Source organism: Phyllostomus discolor, chromosome 5, assembly GCF_004126475.2.
Source record: "Phyllostomus discolor isolate MPI-MPIP mPhyDis1 chromosome 5, mPhyDis1.pri.v3, whole genome shotgun sequence".
NCBI lineage: Eukaryota > Metazoa > Chordata > Mammalia > Chiroptera > Phyllostomidae > Phyllostomus > Phyllostomus discolor.
In genome coordinates, this window is record NC_040907.2 from 153,262,515 (window position 1) to 153,287,134 (window position 24,620).

Below are 24,620 nucleotides of genomic sequence, written 5' to 3' on the forward strand. Positions count from 1 at the left end.
AGCCCTGGCCAGTGTGGCTCAGCAGGTTGGAGCATCATCCCATACACAGGAAGGTTGTGGGTTTGGTTCCTGGTCAGGGCACACGCCCAGGTTGCAGTTTCGGTCCCTAGTCGGGGAGCCTACAAAAGGCAACCAATTGATGTTTCTCTCTCTTGCTCTCCCCTTTCCTCTCTAAAAAAAGCAAGGAAAAAATGTCTTAATTGCAAACTTTAACTGACCTATCTAGATTTACAAAACGAAAGGGAATATGCTAACCACAATAAGCGTTAGTTGAATAATTAACTATTGTTTTATTCTCACCACTAATTCTTTTTATTTTTGTTCTCAGAGGGCACCGTACTGTCCCCTGGGGGCATACTGAAATTTGTGGGGACGATTTTTGTCCTGTAGTTCTCACATTGGTATCAAGAGTGTTTTACATTGTGAGAAACATATTATTTTATTATTGTTATTGATATTCGTGTAGCACTTTAGAATAAACTACTTTTTCTTTTTTCATATATTAATAGAACATTACATTGGCCTCTTGAAATTATTTGTGTAAATAGTTTACATTATCTATGACTTTAATTCCAGGGGAGTTGAAGTAGTGTTACATTTTTGTTGTAAATACAGGGTGTCGAGTATGGCAGGATTGAGTACTTCTGCTTAGAAGATCATTATTAAGCTTTGCTTGCTTCTGCTTCCACAAGCTCTAGGATTCTAAGATGAAACATACAAATAAAAAGAAGCTGGTGTACATTGATTTCAATAATCAGGCTTTCACTTTTTTTCTTTCGCAGTATTTTCTCTTTTTTTAAAGATTTTATTTCTTTTTGGAGAGAGGGGAAGGGAGGGAGAAAGAAAGGGAGAGAAGCAATATGTCTTTGCCTCTTGCTTGCCCCATACTGGGGACCTGGCCCACAATCCAGGCATGTGCCCTGACTGGGAATCGAACCAGTGACCCTTTGGTTTGCAGGTCAGTGCTCAATCCACTGAGCCACGCCAGCCAGGGCAGTATTTTCTGATATATATTTTTTCTAGCTTCTTTCATTCTTCCAGGGGTGGGGAAGGGGAGAGAAGGGAAAGAGAGGGAGAGAAACATCCATTCCATAGGCTGTCCACAGGGGAACATCTATGAGCTGCCTCCCGCAGGCCCCAACCCCCAGGCACGTGGCCTGACTGGGAATCCAGATGACAACCTTTCTGTTCGCAGGACACTGCCCAGCCCACTGCGCTGCACCAGCCACAGCTATTTTTTTCAACTTCCTGACACCAAAGCCTACAACTTTACCCACATCCATCTTCTCTTATCTCCCTCCTGTTTGTCTTTTTAAAGAGCTTGGCTTTATTTATCTATTTATTTTTAAGTTTTGTTATTTATTCTCCCTCCCCTTTGGCAACCATCAGCTTGTTCTCTGCATCTGTGGGTCTGTTTCTGTTTTGTTTATTCATCTATTTTGTTTCTATAGATTCCATATATAAGTGAAATCACATGGTATTTGTCTTTCTCTGATTTTTCAACTTAGCATAATACTCTCTGGCAAGATTTCATTCTTTTTTATTGCTGATATATAATTATATATGTATATATGTATGTATATATACTATGTATACTACCCATGTATACTATGGGTAACAGAAGGGAGGGGTTAGCGGGACTCCCAGGCTTCTGGCTTGGGTGACAGGCAAGGACAGATTCACTGAGACAGGGAATGCAGGAAAAGAGAGCACCAACCTTGGAGGTTAGGGAGCAAAGATAGTGGGTTATGTTTAAGACACATCGAGTTTGAGAACCCAGCAACAAATGTTGTGCTACCAAATCCCTATCAGGCAGCATAACTTAGTGGCCTCCACATTGTCCCCTAAAGAGCAGGCAGAAGCAGGGGTGTCAGTGCTGAGGTCCTATGAAAGGGAGATGGAGAGATGAGTAGAGGCCAACAGAAACGGTGACGGATATCTGGCAAGGTCTTCACTGAAAGCAATTACCGTAAGTAACACTTAGTGTAACTTTTCATCTAAAGTCATTGGTCCTTTTATTTTAAGGTAGATAGGTAGATGATGATGGTAGATGAGAGAGAGAGGTGTTTCTTTGGAAAAATAATATATGCACCTGGCAAAATAAAAATTTCACAAATAGGGGGAACTTCTCTCCAGAGGCAACCACTGTTATGAGCTTCTTTACCTATGATCAAGTTGGACACCTAAGGATCAGTAGCCAGTGTCTATTAAAAATATAAAAATGCGCATGTCCTCTGACCCAGCAATTTCCCTCCCAATGTATCTTAGAGATCCACTTCTCCGTTCACAAAGATGGGTGTATAAAGGTATTTGTTTTGGCATGATCAGTAGTATAAGGCTGAAAGGGAACTAACTAGCCCAGCAGTAGAGGACTAGTTAAGTAAATTATGGCACATCCATACAGTAGCATACTACTCTGCAGTTAGGAAGTCACTGGCATCCTTCCAGAGATAGTTTTGGCATACACACACAAATAACCCCTTTTATTTATATAAGCAGTGACATAGCTTATGCAAACATTGTAGCATATACTGCTCTGCAACTTCATTTTTTCACTTAGTACATCCCAGAGATTATTTCATACCAATTGATATTATTTAAAAAGTGTTGAGAATTCAGCTTAACTACTCCCTAATATTGCTGCATCCATTTTGTGTGGCCCAGGAGCCTGCAGAGGCCTTGAACTTGAGACTCGTCCTCCCACACGCATACCTAGATAACACTCGGAGCAGTCACAAGTAAATGTAAGCTCCTGATGTGACTTCCCAACAGTCCTTGTGATAAAGTCTCCCCTGCTTCACAGAGCCTTCCTGTCGTGCACCCCTTAATAAGGTCCCCCTGAAGCTTACTAAAGCTAGTGTAGGTTTGAACTGACCAATCCAGCCTTAGCTCGGGAACCTCAAAGCTCTCCACCACAGCCTCCAACAAAGGCATGCACCCAGGTCCTGCTGCTCTTGCTCTGCCTACAGCCTGCCTTGACCTCCCAGGTGCACTGTGTACTTTCTCTAGGATCTGGGAGTGATAAACTTCTCTACCTCATTTTTCCTTGTGGTCTTTTGTTGACCATGGGCTCACCACCTGGCACCTCAGGGTTCCACTGAACAAATGTTAATTTAACGGAGTCACAACAACGAGTAACAATAGCTAAGTCTTACTGTTCTTATTATATCCCAGGCACTGTTCTAAGTGCTTTTCTTGCATTAACTTATTTAAAACTCACAAAAGCTTATGAGGCAGGTACTACCATCATTTCCTTTTATAGATGGGGACGGTAGCACAGAGTGGTTAGGTAACTTGCTCAAGGTCACATTTCTGTTAAGCGGCAGAGCTGGGATGTGAATCCAGGAAGTCGAACCCTACGACTTACACATTTAACCCCAACACATCCTGTATATCTAACTCAGACTTCCTAACTGCAGCATAGTATTCCACTATAAGAATGTACCGTGCCCTGGCTGGTGTGGCTCAGTGGATTGAGTGCCAGCCTTTGAACAAAAGGGTCAGGGGTTTGAATCCAAGTCAGGGCACATGTCTGGGTTGCGGGCCAGGTCCCTGGTTGGGAGTGTGTGAGAGGCAACCAGTCAATGTATCTATCTCTCACACATTAGTGTTTCTCCCCCTCTCTTTCTCCCTCCCTTCCCATCTCTCTAAAAATAAATAAATGAAATCTTTAAAAAAAAAGAATGTACCATAATTTGTTTGACGATTCCCCTATTGCTAGACCAGTTAGTTCTCTTTCAGGCTATTGCTGCTGGCAGTGCTGCAATGAATACCTTTATACATTTACCTTTGTGCAAATATAATTATATTTCAAAAATCCAAAAGAAAGGGGAATTGCTGGATCAAAAGGCATATGCATTTTTTTTGCTAGATATTGGCATTTAAACGTTGCTAGGTATTGTCATGGTAACGTATGGCAATTTCTTCGAGTAAGAATCCCTGAGTGAGAATCCTGCCAACTCCCTGTTACACTCCCCTGGTCACCAAAAGTACTCACTATTCCCTGCTCTTTTGTCCTCAAGAAGTATTTGCCTTAAGAGAGCATGATTTCATAGGACTACAAAAACAAAAAAATCTTATGGTATTTATTCAAGACGCCTGGTGCAGTTCAAATAGGGGGCTATTAAGCTTTCACTGCAGGTCCATGTCTTGTCTCACGCCACCACCCCCAGGTTCCGATGCTGCGGGAGGAGGAGGGAACACTGGGCCTACACGCCCACAGGGAAACTGTGGCCCGGAGAGGCTGCCCCACAGAGTGGGGAATGTGCCTTCTGGTTCTCCCGTAGTCCCGCCTTGCTGCTCACTGAGGCTGGGCTCCCGGTGCCATTCATCACCATGCTTATGCACACGCTGGGCAAACACCACCGTTTCCTAATTCCTAGGAGTGTGTTGAAGATTAAACAGGTCAGTAATCATAAAGTGCTTGGAATGGTGCCTGACCCAGTAAGGCCCAAAGGGAGTTTGCCATCATGGTCCTCATTGTTGTTAAGAATTATTTCCTTGATCCCAACTCTCTATAAAAGTTAGGAAATGGGCTAGATTCACATACTTGTATCACCTAGCTAGCCCCTGTAGGCCTAGTGTGAGACCCCTCTTTGTACTTCTTAAAGCCAAAAATTTTGAATTCTCTGAGAAATCTCTTGATCTTTTTAAATGTTGACCATCACCTTTACAAAACCTTTGGGAGCTAAAAGAAGAACATCTTCAGGAGTCCATCTTACCATGCATGGCATACAGGGTTCAGTATTTTGGTGTTGTAGAAGGTTACAACTTAAGGACAGTGATGATAGGTAATGACTCTGAAGAGGCAGATCGGAGCCGGATGAAGAAAGGCCCTGTTGGCAATGACAGGTGCGTTGAATTCTGGAAAGAGCATTGTAAAGGTATGAGATCGAATTTAATATCCCCTAGAGGTTGTTTCCAGTTCCAGGATGACGGGGTTTAATGTGAGGGGCAGGTTGAATAAGGGATATAGATCTTTCTTCATCTTTTGCACCATTGCTCCTTCTCTCCCATTTCTCATCCGAAGCCCCTAGATTACTGAGGACAAGGCAGGGCCTGATAAGGCCACCTTAGCCACTTCTCCCCATCTTGAAGCTATTTACAGCACAGGAAAGGTAACAGCAAGCTTCTGTGAGAGACATCTGCCTCCCTCCACAAGACCCTCCCCACCCCCGGGAGTATAGCCTTAAAAGGGCACAAAGAGAGCCCCAGTTATGTACCCGCCCCCATCCTCCCCGCCAGCAGGAGTGGCCAAAGGAAGCCCATCTTGTCCTTGAAGCAGCTTCTGCTGTTCAGTGCCACCAATACACAGAAGCGTGAAATACGAATACAGGTTATAGCGACAACTTTCAAATGTTTCCACCACTGCCTACAGTTGGGGCCACCGAAATACTTTTTACATCACTGCCATATAAAATATACATACAACTGAAGAAGTAAGTTTTGCAAAACAACACATACCCAAATACAACATGCAGTGCACTGATATTCTGTTTTGTTTTGTTTTGTTTTCTGATGTGTTTGTGACCCATTACATCAATTTCAAAACCCTCTAGCAGGTTGCTAACCAGATGAAAAACACCTGATTACAGGTTGGAGTCCCTACAACCAATATTTCCCAGAGGCTTATTTCAGACATGTGAATGATATCGATGCCTACCACCACTAGTAAACAAGATGACTCTAGAAGAAACATGGGGATATATATTTTTTCTACTTGTTGTTTAGTTATTAGTTTTTACAGTTAGCTTCCATGTGGAAAGTTATCACTTTCCAAGTGATAGGATTTTCCACTTATGGAAATGATTTTAAGTTTTATTCTGAAGTAAATGTTTTTAAGTTTTAGAAAGTGATTTAAAGACAAACATTACATAAATAATCGTATAGGAAATAGGTATGTCAAAAACCCACACGCATTACTCATGTTCTTAAGGGTGGGAAACGCGATCTTGCACCATGCCTCAATGCACTCACGAGAAACCTACTTCCCCAAACGTCAGGTCTGCTTTTGCAGAATTTTACTAATTACTCCCAGGAAGTTTAGGTTACATGATATGACATGATATTACATTTGACTTTTCCCCAGCAGCTCTTTAAAAGCAAGCCAGGGCTTTTCCCATGCACTTAGGCAGTTTTGAGTTCAGCACCTATTTGCAAAGTGGTTTGTATAGATCTTCAGATGCTGGAGCTGCCTTCCCTTCTTCAGATCGTCATGTGGTCTTTCTCTGTCAGGCTCTCAAGTTAATTATTTCCTGTTTCTCTGAGTCTGTTCCTTATCCCCCTCCCCAGGTGACCTCTACCCTCCCTCCACACATTCTGCTGACCAGCAGCAGGGAGCTCTGCGGCAAACCCACCTTTATCTCTCAACCTGCCCTGGCCCACACTCCAAGAGCCTTGGAGTTTATTCCAGAGTGTAGCAATCTTAAAGCAAAAATATGTCATTATTGTAAAATTAGAAGTTACATTTGGAGTTCCTTGCTTTTCAGTGACGTTCTTTGTAACCTAACTTTGGTTCTACTACTCCCTGGCTGCCGGATAAGGACTGTGTGAGACAATCTGCCCAAATTGTTTTCTCTCTGTGACTGCTTGGGATCTCTGGCGTCAGCTATACCTCCACTCCTCAGGACTCCCACGGTGGGATGGCGGCTCTCAGCAGCACCCTTGATCTCTTTTTCATGCAACATTGTTTCTGCTCTTGCCCCATCCCTTCCCATCAAGGCCAAAGTCAGAGCTCCTTCTGTTGTCTTGAACAGGGTGATAAACTGAGCTGTTTACTCCATAGAAGCTTCGTGCACAGAAGTCAGTCAATTCCTGTGGTCTTTGCTCTGTCATCCCCATGCCCCCAAATCTTCTCAAACTAGCCTTTTACAGTCATCTGGCCTAATTTCTCCAAATTATTTTTTCAATCCTGGCTGAAGTTTTGTCTTAAGTCTCTCATTCAGTCTTGTCTACTTTATTCATCACCCTCTCCTCCTAGCCCTACCCCAAGTTTTCTCTCCCCTTGTCTCCTCAAGTGCAAATGCCTGAGCTCTGGTAACTTCTTTCACATACAGCTTCCTGGCCATCTCTTTCCGGCCCACTACAAATTAATGTGCAAAGAGCCCTTATAGTAACTGTGTGTTCGTACGCATGCACACACAGTGTATACACATATACACAAAGTGGAGAAGGTATATAAACACAAAATAGATTGTCTAACACTATTTGGGGGTCGGGGGAGAGAGGGAAGCCTTAGATTCCCAGCAGTTCTGGTTAATACGTTGAGCATGTATCACCCTGCAACTCAAATTGTATCACTTTCAAACACAGCTTAAACAAAGAAGAGCCTTGATGCTTATTGCGGATTTAGATAACGACTTCCCTGTTAAGAAGAGATTTCTTTAATTGTGTTTTCATTATGATTCCATCTCCATTTATTGATCAAGGGATTTCTTGCCTCACTTAACTCCATAATCTGTTGCTCAGATTAAGAAAATGTGAAAACTATTGTTTGGTAGCATGAGTATAGACTTTAAAGTGATACCTTGGAGGCTGGATGAGTCAAATACTATAATCCAAAGAAAAGCAACTAATTGATCATGTAGAATGTGTTTTTATGCATTACCCTTTTTATGATCTGAGCATGCAATGAAACAAATCAGATTAAATGTTTTGTAGAGGTGCTGTTATAGAAGCAAGAATTTACCACTATAGAAACATCCAACGGAAAGCACTAATACAAGAGATAGGATATAACGCATGTAAAAAGCCCTTAGTAAACAACATATGTCATTATTCATTTACACATTTTGAGCATCTAATATGTTCTTTATTATGATAGGAAAAATGCTAGGTATAGTAACTTCTCAGTTATTAGGAGAAATGCCCTTCCTGTTAGTATTTCCTTTCTTGCATCACTACTACCTAGTACATACATAGCTGTGTATATGTGCTTTTTGGATGAATGCAAGACCTGTACACTCACTGTATATCTTCTACCTTCTATTTTACCACCTTATTCCTAATTAATTTTTCCTCTTGAGAGCTAACTGCAAAGGAAGGCAGTGAACTTCAGGTCAGTCAGGCATGCTGGGCTACGAAAGCAGTTAAATCTCAGCACAATAAACCTAAGACCTGTCTAAATTCTTTTGTGTCATTTAAGAATTTATTCCATCCAACTAATTGAATAGGACTGCCAATTAAAGGTTGAACATCCTTAAGATTGATATTTTGGTTAATAATTTTAACAGTGTGTGACCTATCTTTGGAAGATTTTATAAAAATCTTCCAAAATTAAAGTCTGTCTAAAGAATGCCCTGGCTGGTGTGGCTCAATGGATTGAGTGCCAGCCTGAGAATTGAAGGGTCATGGGCTCGATTCCCAGTCAGGACACATGCCTGGTTGTGGGCCAGGTCCCCACTTGGGGGTACACAAGAGGCAACCACGCACTGATGTTCCTCTCTTTCTCCCTCCCTTCCCCTCTCTCTAAAAATAAATAAATCTTTTTAAAAAAAGAACAAAGGAACTCTAATTTGCTCAGCACTTACTACATGAAAGACTGAACTGTACAGTTTACATTGCTTATCTAGTTTATGGTTTACAGTTACCCAGAAAAGTAGAACACCCATTTCATAGGTGTGGAAACTGAGGTTCAGATACTCTAATCAATCTCTCAGTTTGTAAAGGAAATCTCCAGCTCACAATCTCCAGAGTACAGGCCATTTACAAGGGGGGACTGGAGACTGCTGGCGGCTTTCACTAATCTATGCTGTCCACACTTAACATGGGTAATTGAAACTTGACGCCACGTTCCCTTCAAAAATCTCCAAGGATGGCGGGCAGGTGTTCTCTCCTCCGTGGGGCAGCTGCGTAGGGAGATAACCTATCCATGTTTCTCTCTCACATCAGTGTTTCTTTCCCTCTTTTCTCATCAATAAAAAGTATCCTCTGGTGAGGATTTTTTAAAAAATCTGCAAGGAATCTGGCTGCTGAGACTTCATGCACTTCTTTCAGCAGCTTAGAAACAAAAGGTTTTTGTATAATAAAAAGTCTTTATTTCATGGGATTTTTTTTGTCCTTCGTGAAAAAGAAAAACCCTTACAGAATGGACAAGTCTTCAGGCCGGGCTGTGTAGAATACAGAGGAAATGGTGACAGCATTAGTGCACTTTGACCTAAGATGCTACAAACATGTAATGAATAGCTGGGGATTTCTGACACACAACAGTGTGACACAGAGCCAAACGGCTAGCCATCCTCAACCAAGGGCAGCTGCCGCTTACATTTGCTTTTCGCAAACGTTGCCCCTCGCTTCCAACCCGGGGGTTTCGCCAGCTGCCGCAGCGCCCACCACTGCCCGCACCTTCCCGCCCCCGCCGCCCGCCAGGACTGACGCGAACAGGACTCCGCAGCGCGCCCCGCCCCCTGCGCGCGCACGTGACGGTGGGCCAGTTTTTCTTCTCCCCTCCCCCTCCCCGAAACCCCTCCTTCTCCTGAGAGGCTGCGGCTTTCTATTGCGCCACTACTGGAACGACCGCAGTATCAGCCAATCAGAACCCTATTCTTCAAGTAGGGCCCGCCCCCTGGTGGTCCTCAGGTTCCTTCCCGCTCACTTAGGAGTCACTTCCGAAGAGAGAGAACCGCCATGAAGAGAGAAGGGGGTGCCGCCCACCTCTGCTCCCACAGCTTCCCCGAGTCCCAGCAGCAAGACGGCAACCACGCAACCAGCTTCTCCAGTCACAGCTTATGCCGCCGTCGCCAGCGGCGCCGACATGACAAGGCGCTACATGCTTGCTAGGCCAGGTTTCCCCTCATCCCCAGCCCCGGGGTTGTCGCCCCCGCGCTGCCATCTGAGACCCGGTAGTACCGTCCCTGCTGCAGCGGGAAAAAGAACAGAGAGTCCTGGGGACAGGTACCGTGCAGAGGGCTTGAGAAGGGGCCGGGTCGTGGGGGCAAGGGTATGAGGGAGGACTGCGGACGGCTGTTCTTCCAGTTCCCGCCACCCTTCGCGAGCTCGGGCCTCGGCGTTTGGGGGCCTGGCAAACCTCCGCCCCGCCTCCGCGCGGGGACATCTGGGAGTTCGAGTTTCCTTTTCTGTAGTTGGGACTCGGTCTACTCGGTCTAATGACCACTGCCTGGGAGGCTGCGGAGACCCCGCCTTAGGTAGACGTGATTTTTGTCCTTTATGATAGATAGCTGGACCCGGGGCCCTAGCCGGTTAGTGCATATTTAGGTGGTTTTCTCTACTTTGTTAGTCCTACTGTCTAATAGTATAAACCTTTTTTCTATGTTGTGGGTGAAATTATGTAAGATGTGATGAGGGAAACCCACGAATTACTTTATAGTTCAGTATAAACAGTAATTCATACTTAAAAGAAAATGCAGATTTGGAACGTGATATGTTTTCTCCAGAAACTTCTTGCCAAGAGGTCAGTTTTTATGTAAAGATTTTGTGGGAGCTATGTAATGAGACTGGGAGTTTCCTCAAATGACATCTTCTGACAATAAAACATGTTTAAATTCTCTACACACTTGGTACTGTCTTTTTTATTTTAAGTTTAAGAGCTTGTAACATAAGTTTAACAATAAATTTACCTTCTGTTATTGCAGTACAGGGCCACAATCCCTTATCTTAATTCTGAAAATCAGAAAGCTATGAAAACTAAAAGTTTTCGGTAAGTTTGGCACCACATCTTACTTGGTAGCCAAACCTGACTATAACTAATGGAAGGCTGTATATGGCCTTTATCCCATTAAGTATGAGTATTCATAAGTTTTGCTGGAAAAATATTAATTTGTTTACAGGGTGCAATATCAGACCCTATTAGGGGGCTTTACATACTGCACCTAAGTTACCACCTTTCTAAAATCCAGTACATTCAGAATTCTAAAATACATTTGGCCCCAAATGTTTCAGATAAGGGTTTGTGAGCTGTTACAATTTTTTATCTAGTTAAAAATAATAGGCATTTTTGTGCATATGAACTTAGAGAACTATTCATTCTTGAAAGTTACATAGTGTTTTTACAAATGTCTTACAAAATCATTTTTCTCTCTGGAGTATTAATAAAAAAAGGCAGGGATCAAACATTTTAAGGAAGAGCTATAGTGTTACTTTTAATCATATGAAAACATTATCTTGTTATGAATTAACTGCTTCTTAATCCTGTCTCATTTCTCTTTCCTCAGCCAATAACTGAAGGTATCATCATCCTTTACATCGTTTTTCTCCCCTTTACAGAACCTCTAGCATTTCTTTCTTAACTGCTGTGTAGTGAATTTGCCTGATAGAATTTATTTTATGAAAACAAATGCATAGATTCTTTCTTCCATCATTCATTCATTTTATTACCTCTTGGCTTTTCCACCACCATCTCAAACATTGTAGACTGTCAGTAAACTGTTAAAGGAGGACATTGTTTTTTTAATGTGACCAGTAAAGTGTACAAGATGAAGAAACTTAACCTTTAAGGGACCTGAATTGTTCATTTTCTCTGAGCATTCCAACTTCTTAGTGGATAAATGTTTAGGAATACTCATACACCACTGCTTATTCTCTTTAAATAAAATCATTACATTTTAGCAAAATTTGCCAAAAAAGTTGATTTTTTTTGCTCTACATATCCCTCTTTATGCAGCTGATGAATAACTCTTAAAGATATGAACAAAGTGGAATACAAATTCTAATAATATGGTCCTGTTTCATTTTGTGTCCACTGTAGGGTACAGAAATCCTTAAAAATGAAAATAATATGGTTTTTGTTATTCTTGTTAACTTCCTTTTTGTTTTGTTTGTGTTTTTCCCAGGTAGTGTGTTATTTTTGTAAATATCTTAAGAATTCTTAGATAAGTTAAGATTTTTGAAATACTATGTAGTTGTGAACTCATCCAATTTCTGCTGTTATTTAGATTACCACCTTACTGTAGTATATGAGAGGGTAGTATAAGGTTAATACTTCATCCTTTCTGTCTTTTCCCAGCACACTCTTCAGTTGCCTCCTCTGACCAGCCAGGTCACCCATATTGCCATTCTACTGCCATCTATTCTTGTTATGAATCTGTTCAGATTTTACTCAGTTTTTACATCTTTCGGTATTCAGCAGACATCTACTAAGCATTATTTTGTATCAATCAGTGAAGTTATCAAAGAATAGGATCAAATCCCCTGAAGATCTTTTACTTTGTGTAACAATGAGCTTTTCAGCCCTAGGAAGCAGTCTACCAATTCCCTGGATTCACACTTCAATCTTATAATTTTAGTACTGTAGATTACATAAACCTCAGTTGTACTTTTACAAATTTACTTCTGCAGGAATTTTTGAGTTATGTTTTCAATTTTTTACAATCAGCTGAGCAAAGCATTATTGCCATTGTCAGAATTTGATTAAACTAGATAGTGAAATCCAGCCTATATTCTATAAATCTAGTGCTCTCCACTTACTCTGAATTATTGAGATTTTAATATTTGCTTATGTGATTCCATATTAGTTATGCTTTTATTTTCAGGAGGCAGTCAATTATAAATTTCTTCAAAGCAGCTTCGAAACAAGGTATGTATACTATTAATGAATTTTTGTGGGATTTTTTTTGGAGGGAAATAGATCAATTTTTAAATCTAAGCTCAGTTTGATTAAATAATGTTCAAAATTGAAAATATGAAAATGCAGTTTCTAAACATTATGAAGAAACTTTTTGCTGCTATACTTTTTTAATTAGTCCAGTCAATAATTTTCATAGTGCATACTATTTTCATTTCTCTAACACAGTAACATTATTTCATAGAGCCGTTAAGAGCTTACATGATATAGCAAAAGGGAGTCTTATGAAAGTTAAGGCTGTTAACAAATAAACTATTTTTTTATCCCCATGATAAAAAATGTGTATCATCATATGATAATATGATAAAATGTGTATCATCATTCTAACTAAACAATTTGAAATTTTTTGTGATAGCTTAGTATTTTAAATATCAATACTTTAAATAAATATATAAGGTGCAATAGTTTGTATATTTTTAATAACATGTGGTTTGTATTGTTTTAATTGGCTACTTAGACCGACATATGTTGGATTCTCCACAAAAATCAAACATCAGATATGGAGAAAGTGGTTTGTCCATCAATGGCACAGAGCAGTTTGAAAGGAAATCATCCTCACCAAAAAAATCTAAACCCAAAGGGCTGCCATCAGAAAAGAGCCCTATTATAGAGGCTTTCATGAGAAGTGTTAAAGAGCACCCTAAAGATCGTGGTGTACATGAGTCATATCGGCCTTGTGTGTCACTAACCACCAAATGTCCAAAGACAGTTACAAAGACAGTCTATGTTCCTCCTTCATGTCACCTGTCTAAAGAGATGAAGACACTAAAGAAAAAACATCGATCTCCAGAGAGAAGGAAGTCATTACTAACTCATGAAAATAGTAGGGAGAAGAATGATAGAGATCAAGGCAAGACCAGTGCAGATACCAACAAGCAGGCCACAGTGACAGAAGCTGACATGTTCAAGAACACCTCCAGAAGTCTTAGCAGCAGGAGCAGCCTATCCAGGCATCACCCAGGAGAAAGCCCACTGGGAGCTAAGTTCCAGTCGTCACTAGCTTCTTACTGCAGAGAAAGACAACTAAAGAAGTTGAGAAAGGAGCAAATGGAGCAGAGAACCCACTCAGAAAATTCTTTCTCAGAAGCAAGCAGTCTTTCCTTAAAATCCTCTAGCATAGGAAAAAACGATCAACCAAGGCAGGAACAAAGTAAACAGAATGATGTCAGACCTGGAAAAAGTAATCTTTCAAACCTGGTATGTGCAATAATTACTGAATTAGCTTCACGACTGCTTTATCATATTTAGATATTAAATCTAAAAATACTTAATAATTGTTAACATCATACTGGTATCTTTTGTTAAGAAAATAATGATACATATATTCTGTAGAAGTTACTTTCATTAGGTTTTCTCCAGTTGTCAATCAAACTCAGTAAACCAGTGTTTCTTGCCTTTAATTTTTTCAGACTAGGAACAAAGATCTTACTTAATCAGAAAAGTAAACATTTTTTTTTAGGCAAGTATGGTCATTTTTAAATTAGGCTGTGCTGAAGGGAGATGCATGAGGAATGGAAAATCAAAAACAGCAGGAAGTGGTTTAGAACAGAGGTTCTCAAAATGGGGTTCCTGGACTAGCAACAGCAGCATCACCTTGGAACTTATTAAAAATACAAATCTCTGGCCCCACCCCAGACCCACTAAAACAAACTGCAGGTAGAGTCCAGCAATCTGATTAACAAGCTTTCCAGATGATTCTGATACACTTTAAAGTTTGAGAATCACTGGTTTAAATATAAATCTTAAATAATTGAGTATGGGTCTTAGAAAGCTTAGAAAACTATCCAGATATATCTTAATCTCATCATATTTATCTTTTGAAACTAAACTGAATTTAGATCAGCATAAAAGCTGTCCTTCTTCCCTGAAAAGTCAAGTCGTTAAGCATATCTGTTGCAAAGAGCTTTTCTACATACAGAGCAAATACAGGAAGGTTAGGTAACAAGGAAGTGCTATGTGGAAAAGTTGCTATAAAATTTGTAAATCTGGTAAACCAAAAATAAACCAAACTATGATATTCTAGGAGTAGATAGAGATTGTTGCACTGTATGTTAATGGAAATTGTAGTTGGTGCCTTTGCCTGTGATTAAATTGCTAGTGATCAATAGAGTTTTGGCCCTAGCTAGTGTGGCTCAGGGGACTGAGTGCAGGCCTACGAACTGAAGGGTTGCTGGTTTGATTCCCAGTCAGGGCACATGTGTGGGTCACAGGCCGGGTCTTGCAAGAGGATTCTCTTACACGTTAATGTTTCTCTCCCTTTCTTCCTCCCTTCCTCTCTCCCTAAAAAAAAAAATAAATAAAATCTTAAAAAAAAATAGAGGTTAGTAACATTTGGTCCTTTTTTATAAGATTTCAGTGTTTGGTGTTACATTGATATTTAAACAGAAGTATTGAGTCCATTTGATTGACAAATACTAGGTTTACTATTTATTAAAATAATTGCACTGCTCTAATAGAATCTTAATCCTGGGTTGTTAATATAAATCTCTGAATTAGTGTATGAAAACTGACTTTACGGTGTTTTTATATTTTTATACTACACATGCCCTTTGTTTTTATGATAAAACTTAAGATTTAAAGTATTTTATTATAGGGAATTTACCTCCAAAAATATGTTCGTGCTTTATTCGGTCTAGAAATCTGTGTTTAAATGTGTTGAAGAAAAATTCATATTATTAATCTAACTCCTAATGAATTTTTTTTCATTTTACTAATAGGAAAATGGACATCTCTCAAGAAAAAGATCATCTTCTGATTCATGGGAAACTGCTTCAGGTAGAATCAAAATAATTAAATTTATGAATTTGCAAATACATTTACATTTTAATGGCACTGTTTTTTAAAGCCAATTTGTTTAAAAATGCAGTTTCCTTCCTAGAGGTGAATCGAATGTCTAACTTTAGAGTTTGATAGTATTTTATTCAAAATGAATAGTCCTTGAATTTAGCACATGTAATTAATTTGTGGTTTATCTTGACTCTTCTCTACATTTTTCAATAGTTCCTTACAATGTGTTTCTCATACTGGTGACATTCAGTGCCCTACTTCTGAATCCTTGGCTACAGTTTAATCTATATTCCTGGAATTGTGGATTATCTGAGATCTTGGTATTGAAGATGCTTTGTTTAAGGTTGAAACTGTTACCTTGATCCACTGCAGTCTTTTCCTGTATTTTAAATACAAAGATCTCTTTTTAGAATCAAATTTCATGGACACTTACATGACACTAGTTTGTACTTTTATTATCTATTGGTTGAGAAAATACATAATAGCAAACAGCTACTGTTAACTCAGATGCTGTTAATTCAGTGTCTTTATTTTTTTACTAGAAAATAGGACAGTATAAAATTTAAACATTGTAGAAATTTATAACAAAAAATGGAAGGGCCCCAGAAATAACAACTGTTAATAGTTTGGTATATCAGAACTTTTTTCAGTTATGACTGCAAACTTTGAAAAACGGACTTTACAAATTTCCACAATCTCAATGATAATAGTAAAATACATTTATTAAGCCCTTACTGTGTGACATGCCCTGTTCTATGTCCTTTTAATTCATTGGCACCTCCCATCCATATAAGGAGGTTGCTTTTAGAAACTTAAAAAATGGAGATATAGAGACAGTTCTGACTTACTACTCTTCAGGTTTTGTGTAAAATTCTATTTTTTATATATTCTAGAAGTATATTGCATTTTGATCAAGTGACCTCAAGTGTTATAATCAATCTTCAGCCAGGGCTGAAATCATACTTAGTATCATAGAAGGAGATTCCAGGATATAAGAATAAGTCTGAAGTTTTATGTTTTTTAAAAAAATGCATTTAATTTTTATAATGTTGATTTTGATCATCAAATGTTAGTGAATTTTGACATTAATAGTATAAGAACAGTAATTGCTCAATCATGAAATTGCTCCTGCACTCACTGTATTACATGCTTCTAATATTAAATAAATAATCACTTTGCACTGAGGTGAATGGAAGAGCAGAGTATTTTTAGACTAGCTTCACAAGTATAAGGGGCTGCTGGTGATATTGCCACCAAGCTATTCAGCCTTTTTCCTCCCTTTGATAATGACTGAGATAAAAATTATTTTTAGTTCATGGGTTTACAGATTTCATCTGTGGTGACCAAAATAGTTTTATTTATATAATTCCACATACTGAAGTTTTTGAACACTGCTTGAAAAAGATGCTTCCTACATATTTTCAGAGGCAGGCTTAAGATGGTTGCCTTCACTTACATACAATTTTTTAAAATGTTTATTGGTTTTAGAGAGAAAGAGGAGAGAGAAATAATCGATTTGTTGTTCCACTTATTTATGCATTCATTGGTTGACTCTTGTATGTGCCCTGACCAGGGAATGAACCTGCAACCTTTGCATATCAGGATAACACTCAAACCAACTGAGCGACCTGGCCAGGGACTTATATTTTTATTCTAATATTTTTGCATGTTTTTCATAATCCTCATAATTGTGGTACTGTACTCTTTATACATTTATACTTCGATTGACTGTCAACAGAATATATGGTATATAAGAGGATTTTTCTTCATTCTAGATAACATGAAGAATACTTACTTTATCTGAGTAGATATTAATACTCTAAGTGTTATATCTTGTTTATATTACTATTACAGTTATCCATTGTAATGATGCTGTGTATTCATCACACATCAATTATTCACACAAATGTTAGTAGTATAGACATTTGGCTCTTTGGTCTTCCAGAGCCTTGTCCTTTGGCTGAATTCTGAAGTCCAACTTAATCCATCCCTAGTTTATTCCATAATTAATAGCCAATTCCCTATTAAGTGGCATTTAGATTTTTCCTCTTTTTTTCTTTACAGACTCAATCACTGGCTTATCTGAGCATTTTATATACTAATACATATTTTTTAGTTTAATCTTTTATAAATTTTTCCATTACCATTTAGTCCCCTTATACCTACCTCCCCCAACTAATACATATTTGAAATGTTATAAAACATTCACTCTGAAGGTTGTCCAAGGGGTGCAAAAAGAAGCATGAAATTTTTGTAGGTAATCCATTGCCCTACAGAGCTTGCAAAAAGGAAGCCTAACTATAGTACCAGTTCACCTTCCTCTAATTCTAGATGTTAAAATTTCTTAATAAGCTGATTTTTTCTAAACTTTGCCCACAAATAGTTTTTCTCTCCTCCTGGACAAGTCTTCAATTCAGTTCCTGAACAAAGCAGGAATTTCTTCTCATTACTAGCTGTATGTAAATGTCTGACTTCTCTAGGGAAATGGAACCAAACTGAAATTGGCAGCTCTGTAGCTATTTTTCTTATAACCTTCAAACTTAAGACAATCAGTATAAGTGTACCCCAAGTCTTCCCTTTTTCTTAGTTAACTTGATTTCTTATCCTGCACTATAAGGGACTCCTATTTTTTTTAACAAGACATTGAGCCCCAGAAAACTGAGTGGTCATAAATGGTTTCTTCAGGTAATAGGAGATACCTATAAAAGAATGGACATGGAACATTTGTTTATAATACATTTTTTATAAGATGAATTTTTCAGAATATTTATTCATCAAGGTATCCAAATTGCTTGACTCTTGAGGATTTTTTTGTTTGTGTCTTTTTCTTTTTAATCTGTTGAGGATTTGGGGAGTGGGGAAACATGGAGGATATGCCATTACAAAAAGAAACTTAATTTAGGGAAATGTGATTTTTGAGAATACTGATTATATAGTAATTTTTAATGAATGAATTTTAAGGGTGAATTAATGAAACCGCATTTTTAAACTTATAATAAGAAATTTTTAAAAACTGGTTAACTCAAATTTTTGTGGTTATTAAAGTGTTTCTGGACGGAGCTACTAACTCAGCTTATATTAGTTGTCTAGGGCTGCCATAACAGCTGCCAAAACCTAGGTGGTTTAAAACAACAGAAATTTATTACTTCATGGTTCTGGAAGCTAGAAATCCAAAATTAAGGTTATCAACAGGGCCTTGGTTTCTCTTACAACTCTAAGGGAGGATCCTTCCTTGCCTCTTATAGCTTCTGGTGTTTGTCTATAATCCTTGGCGTTCCTTGACTTGTAGATGCATCAGTCCAATCACAGCACATTCCCCATGTGTATCTTCACATCATCTTCCCTCTGCATGTATGTCTTCATGTCCACATTTCTCTTTTTATAAGGACACTAGTCGTACTGAATTAGGATCTGCCTTGATGACCTCATTTTAATTTGATTACCCCTGTAAGAAACACTACTTGTAATGAACATCACATTCTGAGGTTCTGGGAGTTAGGATTTCACACACCACTTTGGGAGCCACAGTTTAACCCATAACATAGCTGAAGACTAGAGGGATACATGGGAAAGGATAAACAATCAAATACTAGGCGGGGAAACTTGGATTAATTTCTTTAGTTAAGAAATTAAAATGTGTCTGCTTTCAACTAGTTACCGTTTATGTGTTTTAAGGTAATGTAAATTTAGATATAGAAGTGTTACATTTCTGGAACCATGTAGTCCTTGGTCTAAGAAAGAGTGTTTATGCACTTGGAAGCAAAGTGCCTTTGGAATCCTTTCCTTGATATAGATACGTAGTTTTTTATGTTTGGGGGAATTATACCTTTAATTTTATTTAGGTAGTAAACTTAATAGTTTTGGAATGAAAATCAGCTTTTGTCATTGCCTTAAAATTTCTTGGACTGACCAATATTTATCAGTTAAAAAAATAAATGATGGTATTAACTCTTTTTCCAAATTCCATATGTGATGAATAATCTCAGCCTAAACTTTTAGAATTTAAACATTTTGTCAGGGTGTTCTAGATACTAATTGAATAAACTTAAGTAAAATAGGAAAATATATTTTCACTAATCTGGCAAAAATTAAATTTTAGCAGGCTCTAAGCAGAATAAATTTCCTGACAAAAGAAAAAGGAACTCTGCGGACTCAGATCTGAAAAGCACAAGAGAATCTATAATGCCAAAAGCTAAAGAGTCTTTCCTTGAGAAGCGTCCTGACGGACCACATCAGAGAGAGAAATTTATAAAACACATTGCACTGAAGACACCTGGTGATGTATTGCGCTTGGAAGATATATCCAGGGAACCGAATGAAGAAGCAGATTGTTCCTCTGCAGGCTTGGCATCTTCAAATTCTGGCCACCATTCTTCCAGGAATAGTGACCAAGTCCGTGTGGCAAGTACCAAAGAGACTAAGATACAGAAACCTCACTTATCTTTACCTCAGGAAAAGTCTGCAGTTAAAAAATCTAGCAACCTTCAGAAAAATAAAACTGCCAGCCCTGTGGCAGCAAAGGAGACAAAACTTCTACCTTTACTTTCCCATGTTCCAAGTGCTGGTTCCTCTCGGGTACCATTAAATTCTAAAAATTGCACTCTTTCAGTTCCTAAAAAAGAAAAAGAGCGGTCCTCATCTAAAGAATGTTCTGGGCACTCTGCAGAGTCCTCCAAACACAAGGAACACAAAGCAAAGACTAATAAGGCTGATTCTAATGTACCTTCAGGGAAAATTTCTGGGGGATCTTTGCATTCAGAAAATGGCACTCCTACAAAGTCTCCCCCAGCTGCTTTGGAAGTTGTGCCATGTATCCCAAGTCCTACAGCACCTTCAGATAAAACCCCTTCAGAAAAAGAGAGTTCAGGAAATTCCAATGCAGGTAGCAATGCACTGAAAAGAAAACTAAGGGGTGATTTTGATAGTGATGAAGAAAGTTTAGGTTACAACCTAGACAGTGATGAGGAAGAGGAAACATTAAAACCACTGGAAGAAATAATGCCTTGGAACTTCAATCAGACTCCTGCATCTACAGGAAAGCCTCCTGTTCCTTCCAAGGGGCTTGGATCTCAGTCATCAGACTATACAGTAAGTAGTTCTATAACATTATCTTTATTTGAAGAGGGAAAGATGGATTGATTAGTGAAAGAAGAATAGAATGTTAGAACTTATTTTAAAATCCAGTATTTGTTATGACTCATAATTGGTCTGCACCTGGTACAGTTTTTGTTTGATTAATGGGTTTCCCCTATCTTTAGTTTTATTACTGTAAATCAGTGGTCTCCAAACTTTTTTGATCACACACACTTCTATTAGTAAAAAAAAATTTTTGAGCATGCACCCCAATATATTTGTATACTTATAGATTAATACATGTATCACTATGTACTTTCTAAAGAATATGCAAAAACAATTTAAAGGAAGAAGAAAAAAAGTATTTTCCTATAGAATTTATGTAGAAGTTACTATAGACTAAGTTCTACAGAGTATCTATAGAAGTTCCATATAAATAGAAGTTCTATTATTTTCTTCCTGCACCCCAATGGATCACCTTGCACACCCTCTGCTTTGGAGACCACTGCTGTAAATGAAGGTAGAGTGTAGAATGTTGTTAATTGTGGTGTGCAATTTTATTTATAAAGTGCTTCATTCTATCTTGGGAATAAGCTGAATTAAATTCTAATATGTCTGTAAAATTTGGTGGGGAAGGTGTTAATGCTCATGGTAACACCTAAAAATTAATAGTTTAATTCCACTAAAATAGAATTTAAAAATAAAGACAGGGTAGCCATGGAGCCCTTGGGTGTTTACAGTCAGTTTCTAAGACTGGCAGGGTTTTATAAGTAGTGCCTTTTCTTATAGATGGTAAAATCAAATTGCCTGTAGTACAAAATACTAGATTTAAAGCATGATGGTGAAAATTCTTTTTTAAGAAAGGTATCCTCCTGGCCCAGGTTATTGAAATAGAAAATATTCTTTAGTATTCTGAGTAACTTAAAACATCCCAGTTCTTTTTCTAAGATATGTTATAAAGTATTCCTAAATTTTCTTCTTGTTTTAGGAACGTGTTCATAGTGGAACTTACACAAATACTCTAGAGCGTCTAGTGAAGGAAATGGAAGACACCCAAAGGTTAGTTAGTATTTTGATTACCTGACTAAATTTAAATACTGTTTTAGAAATAAGATATTCTTGTTCATAGGCTGGATCAGAGGCTCCAGGTTTTTATGGTATACTGCATTAATTAGTAATATAATTTTTTTCTGCTTATAACAACTACTGTCTAACTCAGGGGTGTCAAATTCATTTTCACCAGGGGTCACATCAGCCTCACGGTTGCCTTCAAAGGGGCAAATGTAATTTATGAATGTAACTACTCCTTAACTAGGGCAAGGAGCTCAGCGCTGCCTCTGGGTAAAAACAAGGTCCTGGGCCAGATAAAACAAGGTGTGGAGGGCTGGATTTGGCCCACGGGCCTTGTGTTTGCCACCTGTGACCTGATACCTGAAATTCTTGATCAAAAGCCTTAGTAAAATTTTCACTTTTTTATTATGATAAAAGATATAAAATTTACCATTTTAATCACTTTTAAATGTATGATTCACTGGCACTAAGTACATTTACATTGTTGTGCAACCATCACCTCCATCTAGCTCCAGAACATTTTTTTTCATCCTCCTTTACTAAAATTCCATATCCATTAACCTATAACTCCCCCTTCTCTCATCCCCTGGTACAACAGTCATTCTATCAGTACTTTCTCTATGAAATTGACTATTCTAGATACCTCATGCAATGAGATTATAAGCATTTGTCCTTTTGTGATTGACTTATTTCACTTAGCATATCTTCAGGGTTCATCCATGTTGTAGCATGTGTCAGAATTCCATATAGACACCACATTGTATTTATTCATCAATGGATATTGGAGTTGCTTCTATTTTTTGTCTATTGTAAATATTGCTGTTATGATCGTGGCTGTACAAATATGCCTTCAAGTACCCACTTTCAATTTGGGATATATACCCAGAAGTGCAGTTGCTGGATCATATGGTAATTCTGTGCATCATTTTTTGAGGGACTGCCATACAGTTTAACATAGTGGCTACACCATTGTGCATTTTCACCGGCGGTGCACAAGGGTACCAGTTTCTCCACATCCTTAGCAAGACTTGGTATTTTCTGTTATTTTTGATAATAACTATCCTAAGGAGTATGAAATATCTCATTATGGTTTTGATTTGCATTTCGCTAATGACGTTGAGTACCTTTTCATGTTCTTATTGGCATTTGTATAGCTTGTCTGGAGAAATGTCTATTCAAGGTCCTTTGCTGATTTTTTAATTAGGTTGTTTGGGGGTTTTTGTTTGCATGGGTACAATTTTTTTTACATGTTTGTATGCCTGCTTAGTCCCAAGTTTTGATACCAGTATAACCAAACATGTTATTTCTACATCAGACTACCATATTTTCAGGACCATAAGATGCACCTAGGTTTTAGAGGAGGAAAATAGGGAAAAAATTTTGAAGCAAAAAAATGTAGTAAAATATTTAATAACCTGTGGCCCCGCTCCACCACTGGACGCCACCCCCCTTTTCCTCCCAAATTTGGGGGTAAAGTATGTTTTACAGTCCGAAAAATATGATACTCTTTTGAGGCAGTTTAGTTGTGAATGACACCTCTGACATACACACACAGAAAAATCAAAGAGTTTGAGGGTCACAATGACCCTGATGAAATTTACATAACTAGTTGCAAAATGCTTTTGCTAATGAGACGGGAAAAATATCTTCCTTATTAGTTAAAGGAATATCCTTGAAATGAGCCCAGGGACCTTCACTAAAAGCTCAACTGGCTTGAAGTTGTCTTCAACTTCTTGAAGTTGTCTGTGTCTTAAACTTGATAACTAAGTAGCTAGATATAGGATTTGCAGATCTTACTAGGTCAGAAGTGTTTCCCTTTCTGAATATAATTAGAAAAATTATTTATATTATAAAATTCTTTAAATGTGTGAATTCATGTGATTTGTGATAGATCCAAAATGATGTTGCTTATTTAAAATTGAACATTGCACAGACCAAAGGCAGAGATGCTAGTTTGATCTGATAATTGACTGTTTCTTGTTGTAATAGAGCAGTACATTTATCTGTCATTTACTGTTGTATTACACTCATCTACTGTGGGGCTGGAGTTGGGGATAAGGACCTCAGTTAAAAATACTTAATCTTGATGAGTTATATAAGCAAGGAAGGACTTCAGAGCTAGACTCTGACTTTGAACCCCAGCTCCTCGCATTGTGAGCTTGAGTAAGTTAGTTTTTCTAATGTCTTTTTCCTCGTGTATAAAATGGGTAATTATAAACTACATATGGAGTTGTTGTGAGAGTTAAAAAAGTTAATACATAAAGTCCTTAGTACAGTGTATATCACACATCAAGTTTTTAGTAAGGGTTAGGTGTTGTGACAGTGATGATGGTAACAATGATAATTACTGCTGCTAGAAAGCCTAGTAAACAATATCAGGTTGTTGGTCTACTGGAAGTCAAATGAACATTAGAGGCCTATCCAGGTGGCTCAGTTCGTTGGAACATTGCCCTATACACCAAAAGATTGTGGGTTCAATTCCCAGTCAGGGCACATACCTAGGCTGCAGGTTCCATCGCCAGTCAGGGTATATACAGGAGGCATCTGATTGATACTTCTCTCTGACATCAATGTTTCTCTTCCTCTCTCCCTCTCTCCCTTTCTCTAAAATCTATAAACATATCCTTGGGTGATGATTAAAAAAGAAAAAGAAAAACATGAGCATGAGAGATTAAACATTAAATTAGTAATGTTTATTTTTGCCATTTTCCCTTCCCCTTTTCTAAAGATTTAGACATCATTCTTGAAGTCCTGGCTATAAAGTAACATTCAAGTTTTTTACGTCATGGAATACTATTCTTTTTCTTTGTTTTTTTTAATTTTCACACAAAGATATGTTTGTTTATTTGAGAGAGAGAGAAAGAGAGAGGCATTGATTGGCTGCCTCTTGTATGCACCCCAACTGGGGATCGAACTCACAATCTAGGTACATGCCCTGACCAGGGATTGAACCCACTACCTTTTGGTGCATAGGATGACACTCCAACCAACTGAGCAAGCCAGCCAGGACTGTGATGGAATACTATTCTAATACCATACTGATAGCTGGGTAAAAGACTTAAGACCTAAGATAGATTTTTTGTGTTTAATGAAAATAGTATATCCTATAACA

At 38.3% G+C, this 24,620-nt stretch overlaps 1 protein-coding gene across 5 annotated transcripts in view; it reads left to right on the plus strand.

Annotated features, from left to right (window-relative positions):
• Positions 1-9,490: 9,490 nt before the first annotated feature.
• SLF2 (SMC5-SMC6 complex localization factor 2) overlaps positions 9,491-24,620 on the plus strand; it is a 44,165-nt gene continuing 29,035 nt past the window's right edge. For 2 of the 5 annotated variants that reach the window (XM_028513716.2, XM_028513715.2), the window contains exons 1-6: positions 9,752-9,891; positions 12,486-12,529; positions 13,035-13,774; positions 15,295-15,352; positions 19,464-20,452; positions 21,426-21,496. In XM_028513716.2, coding sequence (XP_028369517.1) covers positions 9,752-9,891; positions 12,486-12,529; positions 13,035-13,774; positions 15,295-15,352; positions 19,464-20,452; positions 21,426-21,496 — 2,042 coding nt within the window. Of the gene's footprint in view, positions 9,892-12,485; positions 12,530-13,034; positions 13,775-15,294; positions 15,353-19,463; positions 20,453-20,882; positions 20,958-21,425; positions 21,497-24,620 lie in introns of those variants that run through there. The other 3 variants (XM_036027163.1, XM_036027162.1, XM_036027164.1) reach the window with 3 other exon arrangements.